Source organism: Daktulosphaira vitifoliae, unplaced genomic scaffold (genome assembly GCF_025091365.1).
Source record: "Daktulosphaira vitifoliae isolate Bord-2020 unplaced genomic scaffold, ASM2509136v1 Scaffold_3, whole genome shotgun sequence".
NCBI classification, from domain to species: domain Eukaryota; kingdom Metazoa; phylum Arthropoda; class Insecta; order Hemiptera; family Phylloxeridae; genus Daktulosphaira; species Daktulosphaira vitifoliae.
Genome location: NW_026099574.1, coordinates 28,806,314 through 28,817,852, shown reverse-complemented (window position 1 = coordinate 28,817,852; position 11,539 = coordinate 28,806,314). Strand labels below are relative to the sequence as shown.

The window sequence follows — 11,539 nt, the reverse complement described above, 5'->3', positions numbered from 1 at the left end:
CTATCTACCATAAAAACTACAAGGAAATCTAATTTATAAATATACATTTTATAATATTACTGTTACTATTGTTAATAATATTACTTCTGCTGTTGCAGTTTAAGACATAGACAGTTTGATACTTTCATGCTAGGTACTATTTATATATTTATTTATTATTTTAAATTTCTCAAGAAAACTTCATTATATTTTAGTATATTAAATAATCTATTAATCACAAATACTAACTTATTAAAGAATAAAACTTAAGATATTTAGTTAAGTTAAAACGTTAAACTAACTTAACTTTCTATTTTTTAACGTTTTAGTGCCCAGTTTTGGAAAAAAGTAAAATAATACTATCATAAAATAAAGACTAAATGTCTAAAAATATAGTATTATATAATAAAAACTTTAAATTTAAATACAGACTTTTTGTTTTTAATACAAGTCGACATCTTTTTAGTTATTTGACCAGTCAATTAACATTGTGCCAACCATACATTAAACTAATTATTTTATAACTAACAAATATAAAAACCTATAGACTGTGAAGTCTTAATTAGAAAAAAATTAATGGAAAGACAAAAATAATATATATTAACAGTTTTCAGAAAAAATTTACAGTTTATTTATTATGCAAAAAATTATAATAAGTATATTTTATTACATTCATAAATTATACTATAACTAATAGTATATATTATGAGATTTATAAATACCATTTAATCCTATATAGTATACATTATTTTCATACAAGATCACATATGAATATATGTTTACAGAATAGGCATAATTTCAATTTATACTGGTTACATTAAATGTATACATAATTGAAAAAGTCACTTACAAAAAACACTATGCTGGATGAGCTCTGCTAAATCCATTTAACAAGGTGCCAATATTACTCAACCATTCACATTTGAGACATAGAAATTTAAGACATAATGAGTGATCTTCTACTCGTAGATTAGTTTTACAATCAAAATATTTTCCCTTCAATAAAGTTTGATACAATTAGGNAAAACAATACATCATAGTAAAACCAATACCTTCTCAGCTTCGCATCGATGCTAAAATCATTAGGCGTGCTAAGGTGAAAATGTGTAAATATCGATATTATATATATAGGGAATAACGATATTTTTATAAATTAACAAAATAATTATAAAAATAAATAATTATTCCTTACTATAGGGATACAAATTGAATGCAATTATTTGCATTTATGGCTGCTAACAACTACTCAAATAAACCATTGATAATCAAAGAAAAACATAAGTTATGGTAAGCATAGAAATTCACAAAATATCGGTATAATTATAATATCGAGACCAAATACGAAACATTGACATCATTATTTTTAATAAAAAAAATATATATTTTATTGTCATCCAAAAAGTCTGTTTATTTATAGAATATGTTTAAATACAAAACGTATTCCAATACTTAAAAAATAATTGCATTCTAGCATATTTTAATAAATAGTAATTAGTTTGATAAACTATTTTTTAACACGTAATGGAAGTGGTAGGATTAACTTTAAAAAGTAGCAATTTTTAACCAATACATAATACTAGGGTTGAGTTTTTGAACGGTTAAAATTTTCAGTGGTTAATTGACTATATTATCACATGTCAAATTCGGTAAAAAAAATTATTATTATTATTCTTAATCAAACTATCAGTTTTCTTTTATTTAATATTTAGTCTGGACAAGTAGTAATTTTTTCTAACTTGTGATCTTATTTTAGATTTTTTTTATTAATAGTTTAATTACATATTTATCTATACACAGGTCTTAATAAACAAATTTGATATTTTACACAGCTTATTTAAAATAACTTGAGAAGGGAGGGTATCCAGTGAAAGAATCCTATTTAAGATAGATTTGTAAAATAAAAATATCGTTCACTCATCACTAAGTTACTAAGTTTAATAGTTATCTAAGTAAAGTTATTAGTTATTTTAAATAGCAATAATAACTTTTCTCTCTAAATTAAATTAGCTATCAAATTTTTGTTGTCCATATAAAAGGTTAATTTTTATCAGAAAGGAAGATCAATTTTAACTATCTACCATAAAAACTACAAGGAAATCTAATTTATAAATATACATTTTATAATATTACTGTTACTATTGTTAATAATATTACTTCTGCTGTTGCAGTTTAAGACATAGACAGTTTGATACTTTCATGCTAGGTACTATTTATATATTTATTTATTATTTTAAATTTCTCAAGAAAACTTCATTATATTTTAGTATATTAAATAATCTATTAATCACAAATACTAACTTATTAAAGAATAAAACTTAAGATATTTAGTTAAGTTAAAACGTTAAACTAACTTAACTTTCTATTTTTTAACGTTTTAGTGCCCAGTTTTGGAAAAAAGTAAAATAATACTATCATAAAATAAAGACTAAATGTCTAAAAATATAGTATTATATAATAAAAACTTTAAATTTAAATACAGACTTTTTGTTTTTAATACAAGTCGACATCTTTTTAGTTATTTGACCAGTCAATTAACATTGTGCCAACCATACATTAAACTAATTATTTTATAACTAACAAATATAAAAACCTATAGACTGTGAAGTCTTAATTAGAAAAAAATTAATGGAAAGACAAAAATAATATATATTAACAGTTTTCAGAAAAAATTTACAGTTTATTTATTATGCAAAAAATTATAATAAGTATATTTTATTACATTCATAAATTATACTATAACTAATAGTATATATTATGAGATTTATAAATACCATTTAATCCTATATAGTATACATTATTTTCATACAAGATCACATATGAATATATGTTTACAGAATAGGCATAATTTCAATTTATACTGGTTACATTAAATGTATACATAATTGAAAAAGTCACTTACAAAAAACACTATGCTGGATGAGCTCTGCTAAATCCATTTAACAAGGTGCCAATATTACTCAACCATTCACATTTGAGACATAGAAATTTAAGACATAATGAGTGATCTTCTACTCGTAGATTAGTTTTACAATCAAAATATTTTCCCTTCAATAAAGTTTGATACAATTAGGTTATTACATAACAATTTTCTTATACTACAAAAAAATTATATAAATATAATTTAACATATATTTATTATATAATTATTTGTAGAATAGTGCTTGACTAATTAATTATAATCAGTACACCCATAATAATTTATGTAATAAAGAATGATATTAACATAATTATAGATCCACTAATATTAGTTTTAAAAAATAAAAATAAATACCTATAATTATAAACAAAGCCAAATTGTGTTTGTTTTGATCTAATGAGTAGAGAAAATATTAAATTACTTAATAAATTAGATAAACTATTTAATAGTATTTTTAAAACTATTAAGTATTATCCATTTTGCATACATGACTTTAATACAAACTGTTATTATATATCACTAACAGACTATAAAAAAAAGTTAATAATCAAGTAATTACAAATAAGTATATCCATTGTTAAATAAAGATACATAATTTATTTCAAAAAATGTAATTAAAATATATATATATATATAAATATATATGCATATTTAACAAGTAAATTTGTATATAAATAATATATATATATATATACATGTAAATAGATGTTATTTTTTTTTGTTTACTGAAAACTGTTATGTTAAATGCATGTGATAAATAAGCACATAAGATAATTTTAACAAAAATCAATTAATGGCAATGTATTTTCTTTGAAATTATAATTTCAAAATAAAATAATGTACAATGCATTGTTAATAGAAAAATGTATAAATATATATTTTATTTATCTATATGTTTATATATATATATATATACATTTATTTTTGATAGAAAACACTTTAAATTTTTTTTACTCAATAACTGACATAACAGTTTCTTCAACAGTATTTTAATTTAAATTAAAAATAAAGATTTTCTAACAAAAATGAAATATATACATAAACATACATATTGTCATGCAATGCAAGAACTAGAAAACATAGAAATCCTTAATAAATCTTTACTATTTTATAAAGGAAAATTGAGAAATAAAAATATAAAAATCAAGTGTAGGAAAAAAAAAATTCTATTACAATTAAATTTTCTCCACGCATTTAAAGGACGCTATTTTTTTTTTTTTTTTTTTTTTTAAAATGGCTGTCCAATTTAAAAAATGAATAAGATAGAAATAAAAACNTTTTTTTTTTGTTAATTAAGTTCTTTTTAAAACATTTCATTAGAAATATTAATAATAGTTTGATATTTAGACCAAGAGATTTGTTTCAGAAACAATATTAAAATATAGTAGTGTTTTTCTTAGATGTTATAACATATAATAAATAATTTATAGACTTTTAAGCAGAGTCAGCATCAGGTGCTGTTGACGATCCATTAACTGTAACAGCTTGTTGTCCATTAGCAGTAGTCGCATTGTTGGACTTATTCTTTGATGGAGATTTATTTTGTTGACCTTTAGATCTTTGATTTTTTGATGGTTTGCTATTTCCATTAGTATTGCTACCATTTGTATTACCATTATTAGTATTGGTTTGAGATGAATTGGTTGTTTCAATATTATCTTTTCTGAGATCGTAATCCCCTAAAAATAAAGTTATAAATTTAGAACCAATTTTATAGAAACTTAGAATAAGTATTTGCAACCAAATTATTTACAAGGGTTTTGATTTTGTCTTTTTTTTTTTAGTATTACAGGTTTGACAATCGTATTTTTTTCAAGATATATATTTTTTTACCATCTAATGATATAGTAATATTCTAGTGTTTTAAGCAATAAATTTGGTCTAATTAACAATAGATTTGTTAGAATATGAAATATTATTCTGTAACTAAAAATTTTTTAGTTACAGATAGCAATCTTACAAGATCTGGTTTTTAAACTGTACTTAGAATTTTATGAACAATGTCAAACCAAACTTTTAATTTTTCTATAGGACACAAACTGAACTGAACATTCCAAATATTTCATCTTACTCGTACCAAATATTATACTTGATCATTTTCAAGTAAAATATTTGATTTTAGTAATTTGATTTTCAAATCAAACAGTTTGTACATCACTAGTTATAACATAGTAATAAAACTATACAATAATTGTACAATTTTAATTAATTTAAAATGATTATTTTATTTTTTAATAATTGTAAAATATAAGTTGAATAATTTTTTTGTAAATATATTTTACTATATATAAAGAAAATTCTCAAAGACTAATGGCAAAATTAATAATCTTATTTTTTGGGATTAAAGGGTTTGTCCAAAGAAAAATGTTACCTTTACCACTCAATATAATTAATGTTATCATTACATTGAAATGAATTGGAATTATTTTATGAAAACAGATTGTGTCAAAACCAATATTTAATTAAGATTAATCGGTTACACTGTCAACAATTTTGATTTGATTAATTGGGATTTTTGTGACTACTAATACAGGCTTTTTAAGAGATATGACTGGTCAGCAAGATCTGAACAAATACTATTGATAATTAACTAATTAAAGATTTTTAACAAACATTTAATAACATTACATATACCAACAGTTAGTAAGTTTTAATCACCTCAAAAACAATATTTATTTAATACTTTGGTAATAAAGAAATAAAATAATTATTGTTTAATTAATTTAATGCTGTAAAAAAAAAAAAAAAAAAAAAAAAAAAAAAAAAAAAAACTATCTATTTAAATGACATTCTAATAAATAATTTACACATTGTTAAATTCTACACAATTTTAACCATGCTTACTAAGAATCTAAAAGCAGCATTCACATATGTTACTAACAGATTTAGAATAAATTTACAAAGAACTTGTTAATTTTTAATTGGGTGTTTGCTTTATGTTACAAAATATTTACTTATATCTGTATTATTTGAACAAAGCTTTTTGGTTATTTAAGCATTACTTACAGTCATTAGATTTGTTACTATCATTACTAATGCCTTTATTAAAATTATTTGAATTTTCACCTTGAGCAGCAGCTATGGCGCGATTCCTTCTTTTTTGACTGTTTTTTGACTTTGGTACTTGCGCGTCCACGCTAGACACAGATTCTAGCGCAAATAAAAAAATATATACAAATTTATCAAGAGAAAAAAGTTTTTTTTAAAAATAATTTTAGATTCTATCACCATAAGAAAAAAAAACAATTTTATGCTTGATTTGTACCTAACAAACTCACAATTAATGAAAGAAATACTTTTAATTTAATAAAATCAGCGTTTTTGATGCCTTAAATTCTAAACATAAAATTCTTTTGAAGCAATCAAGTAATAACAATAATACAAAACTTAAAAATTATTTCATTCAACTCAATAAAATAAAAATTTTACTTAAATAACAATGATTTAACAACTATTTGAATACTCTAAAAACTATATAGCTCATAATTTTAACATTGAAAGCGATCTACTCTACTCTACTAAAATAAAAATTGTAAATCCATTCCTTAGTAATTGAATTATTTTTAATAGATTCCAAGCCAAAAAAATAAAAATAAAACAAAAGTAAAGATTAAATCTTTTGATTTGAATTTAATTCTAACCTCTATCACCACTATCTTGAGCATTATCAAGAACAGTGTTTTCATCATCAGCTGTTCTCCTTCTTTCATCAGCACGTCTGTTGCCAATTCCCCTATTGCCTCTTGGAGCTGAATTCCCTGGGCCTCCACGGCGTTCTCTAGGTACGTTTCCCTGACCTCCTTGACGATTGTTATATTGGTACTGATTTGGGCGTTGAGAAGAGGGTGNATTACCTCCTATTCCATTATTCATAGTATCACTATCAGGGTTAAAATTACTAAAACAAATAAATAAAATAAATTTTTTATTTTAATATTTAATATATAAATTATTATCATGATCTCCCTAATTATTTATTAATATATAATTTACCTTTTGTACTTACAAACAGTGATAATTTATTTTGCTTATAGTTAAAATTAGTTAATTAATTTAAAATAATATCTTAAGACTCTTTTTTATTGCATAAAATATTTTTTCTATGAGACTTAGAAACTCAAGTTTTTTTTTTTTTTTTTAATTGCTTTATCAGGCCATTAAGGCCATAGCGGCCTTCCCAAAGGAGGAGGTTTCTTAACCATTGATACTCTGGGATGGGTGGTTAGTCCATCGCTGGAGAGAGAGAGATGGTAACTCCAATAACCAAACTAATCTCTCGTTCGGCAAATGAAGCCCCTCATCACTGAGTTTCAAACCTGAGGCAGTGGTGTGTGTCAAGCACTGCCACATTACCGACTCAGTTACACTGTCCCTTAACTTAAGTTTCTAGTTATTTTAATAATATAAATCAATTTACCGATCATTTCGCCTTTGTGTGGTGTAGTTTGGCATCATTTGGTGAGGATAAGAAGGTCCAGTACTATGAATACTACGTAATTCTTGTTCCATTCCCATTTTTTCTTGCCTAATTTGCTCAAGCTCCTAAAATAGAAAAGTAAAATATAATATAATAAATTCAACAACGTTATGGTAGTAAAAAAAATAGTTAAAAAGTAATTACTTTAAGATGTTCTAAATGGTACTCAAGTAAAACTTTAGCATTTGATATACTCTCTACAGTACCAACAAAAACAAATGGAACTTGACCTTCTTCACGAGGAATTGTGGGTTGGGGTTCATTATCACCTTCAATTTTTACTCTGATCTAAGCGGAAATAAAAAAAAATATAACTTAAGTATATGATGTAAATAAATATTATTATTAATATGGAATACTCACTACTCCACTTTTATCTACAATATCTTGTATATTACGACCATTTTTACCAATTACTTTTCCTATGAAATCTCTTGGTACTTGTAAAAATTCTTCTTTATACTCCAAAATTCCTCGTGCTTTCATTACAGCTTCTTTATTCTAATTTTTAATAAAATATTTTATTAAACATGTTATGATGAAATTATTTATATAAAAAATAAATTGAAATATATACTTCTCCATAAATTTTGAAAATGCCAGTGTGTTCATCAAGTTCAATATTTGTTATGCCATCAACCCTGCGTGCTTGCTGTATATTGGTACCATGAGCACCAATTGCTAACCCCATTAAATCATCACGAACTTTAAATTCATCTGTATATGATGATGATGTAATTTGTTGTTTAGAACTTTCTAGTTGTCTGGCTAACTCTTCAGTCTTTTTTAGCAACATCACTTTTTGGTTAAGATTTCTAAAATGCATATCAGCAAGCATCAGTGCTCGCTTACTGGTTAATGGGGAACGTGATATCACACTCAATACACATTGATCAACATTATATATGACCAGTGATGCACCAATTGCCTTCTGTAAATCTTTATGTATACCATCAATCTTAGCACTAAAAAAAAAAAAAACAATTTATTTATTTAATAATTAGATTAATGAGTAATTAAACAATTTAATGAATATAAAAAAGATAATTATTCACATACCATTCTCTAACATCTTCTGGTACATCAATATCAAATTTAAAAAAGGTATTCGCATTAATATGAGGATTTGTGTTTTTGCACCTCAGACGATCAGGTGTAACTATTTCAGTAAAGGTACTGTCGAGATGTTGGACGACAAATTGAGTAGGAGGATTGCCACTTATAATTTTTATCACTGCCTTAATCCATCCATAACATGGATGTGGGTCTCTGATAGTTTTTACTTCAACTTCTTGATTATCCGTGAATTCAGCACCACATTGGCTGTCAGCCATAGGAAGACGTACACTGCCACAGTTAAACTTTGTTTCAGGATACCAACTAAAAAAAATATATTCATATAAATTTAAGAAAATGTTTAGAATAACTTAATATAATATGGTTTCACAAGGTCTAGAAATTACAAAGAAAATTTCATATTTATATGCATTAAAAATTAACATTATCACTTAATCTTTGGTAAATAGTTTTTTTTTTATTTATCCTTTTGTGAATGAACTATATTACAAGTAATATATATGATTAAATCCATAAAATTAAATAGTAATAATAAATAGGTGTCTATACTACATATTCAAAACTATGATTGAAACCCTAAAACACATACATTCAGTATGTGTTTAGCGATGTTAATGGTAACATTGTTCCCAAAGTACATATCTGTGGCTTTAAGTAATTTTTGTGGCCAATTTATGTAGTAATTTTAATTATAGATTAAATAGAATTTATTATTTTTATAATAATTACATTCGATAGTATAAAAATATCTAATGATCTAACTGAATACATAAACAAGAGTTTAATTTAAATTATATCTAATTTAATACATATTACTAAATAAACCAGTTAGGGAACAAGGAATAAGAGAAAAGTAGGTATTAAAGATTCTAACTCTGCAATTTATTAATTTTCTCTTTTCTTAGCCTACTTAACTCTAATTTACCTTAGAAATATTTATAATTTTGATTATAACTACATTCTAAAAGATATGTTCTGGAATTTTTTAGATTTATATATTGATTATTTAGAAATTGGAGAAGGAACTAAACACTTTCCTTTCTAATTTAGCAATAACTTTGATAACAAATAATTTAAATCTGAAACTTAAAAAAAAAAGAAAAAGAAAGCATATTATTTTGGTTACAAATTTATAGTTTTCTCGTAAATTTCCCCTTAATAGTGTAAAAATAAAGTAATTCTTGAGAAGTCATAATAATATAATGTATTATAAATTGTTTTAAATAATTATATTAACCTTTAACATGAAAATAACCAGATAAAATATGTTAGATAAATGTTTAGGGAACACATACGAAGAAAATGTAAAAAATTGTATTATCATTTTAAATGCAATCTTTTCATCTTTTCATTAACATATTTTTATTAAAAAGCTGATTTATCAAACTGGGTACTGAAAACCTAGCATGATGGAATCAAACCTTAGAATTTGACACTATTACATGTTTAAAATATACTAGGCTATAATAACAAAAATTATTCACTAGTAAATTGTAATTAACACAAATGTTTATTAAACGAATAGCAAATCTGACCCTAGTCTAAAAAGATTTTAATGTCTCATAATAAAATCTGGTTTGCTATTTATTTTTCATTAGAAAAATTATAAGTTTTTCAGAGCTTTTAAACACAACGACCCATAAATAATATTAGTTTTTAATAAATTCATTTATAATTTTGATGTATCATTGTATAATAACATGATATACAAATTTTTATGTATACAACTTATAAACAAATATGTTATTAATTAAACACGAAAGAAATTTTTGTCCTAAACATCTACTTACTATCCCCATTAAGAAAGACGTCTCTGCAATGATTTGAAAAATACATAACTCTAGCCTTTTAATTAACAAAAGCACTTGTACTAAAATTTTACAAAATGATTCAAGTTTCATTTTTACTTTATTTAAGACAATTAATGAATATAAATGTTTTTATTAGGTTTTGTAGTAAATGAAGTAAATTTAACAAGATAAGGCTGCCTATAATATGTAGTTAACATACAATTATGCTTATATACTTAAAATTGACTTAAACATGTTAATTATTTAATATTTCCCTATGGTCAACAATATTTGAATTATTTTTAATCATCTTCATTATAAATTAGTAAAAAAAAAAATATATAAAAAGATACATTTATTTAAAAAATCAAATCAAGAATGATTACTTACTCATTAGGAAAAGAAACTAAAACTTCAGAATCCATGACGCCCATGACAACACCCTGAATAAATAAAATAATTTACTGTAATATACTTATAAAATATTTAAATGATAAACATCATTTCAAAAAATAAATTATTACAATAAATAATATACTTGCTAATAATTATTATCAATAATACTAAAAACTATAATTAATTAACTTACAATAAGTATAACCTAAGTAAAATGTTAAAAACATGTTTAGATACATTGCACACACACATATATTATGTGCATGAGATGTAAATAAGCAGATATATTCAACAATTAAATGTTTGATGCTTAAGTTATGAGTTTTCATTTAAAGTAAGGAATGGGTTAAAAGGACCTTTAAACACTATTTTATTAAATAAAAATTTCATTTCCGAAAGTCAAATGTTTTATAAAAATATTATTATGTAAGAGTATAAAACCAAATTTCAAATATTTGGTTTTATTAATAAGGTCTATCTGTATTTTTTTATTTTAAAAAATATAGTATTCTGGAAAATGTATAATGCCTTAAATTATTTCTCATAAAAAGCCAGTTACTTTAATCTTATTTTAGAACTAAATTTAATATAGCACATAGTTTATGGAATTGATTTATCATTTTACCATTAAATTTCTATGAAGAAATTAAATATTATCAAGAATTTTACAATTTAAAAATAAATTTTAGTTTTGTTGTTCTTAAAACATTAAATAATCAGAACTTTAACTTAGTGAAAACTATGGGTTATTTAAAATATAGGTACTTATATTAATCAACATTTATTAAATGTATAAAAATACATATATAAAAATTTTTATATAGTTCATACAAGGTATATTTTAAATCAATTTTTTTTAAATAATTATATAATTTTTAGGAATAATATCTATCTATCAATCTA

The 11,539-nt window shown here is 23.1% G+C and overlaps 1 protein-coding gene across 6 annotated transcripts in view; it reads right to left on the bottom strand.

Moving 5' to 3' along the window:
- Positions 1-362: 362 nt before the first annotated feature.
- The window catches only part of LOC126900813 (fragile X messenger ribonucleoprotein 1 homolog), a 12,556-nt gene continuing 1,379 nt past the window's right edge, over positions 363-11,539 (bottom strand). For 2 of the 6 annotated variants that reach the window (XM_050676771.1, XM_050676777.1), the window contains 9 exons: positions 10,631-10,683; positions 8,433-8,753; positions 7,951-8,338; positions 7,737-7,874; positions 7,518-7,661; positions 7,314-7,438; positions 6,538-6,794; positions 5,903-6,046; positions 4,220-4,575 (listed from right to left, as the gene is read on the bottom strand). In XM_050676771.1, the coding sequence (XP_050532728.1) occupies positions 4,331-4,575; positions 5,903-6,046; positions 6,538-6,794; positions 7,314-7,438; positions 7,518-7,661; positions 7,737-7,874; positions 7,951-8,338; positions 8,433-8,753; positions 10,631-10,683 (1,815 nt within the window). In that variant the 3' untranslated portion in view covers positions 4,220-4,330. Of the gene's footprint in view, positions 976-2,411; positions 3,025-3,250; positions 3,290-4,219; positions 4,576-5,902; positions 6,047-6,537; positions 6,795-7,313; positions 7,439-7,517; positions 7,662-7,736; positions 7,875-7,950; positions 8,339-8,432; positions 8,754-10,630; positions 10,684-11,539 lie in introns of those variants that run through there. The other 4 variants (XM_050676774.1, XM_050676776.1, XM_050676772.1 and 1 more) reach the window with 4 other exon arrangements.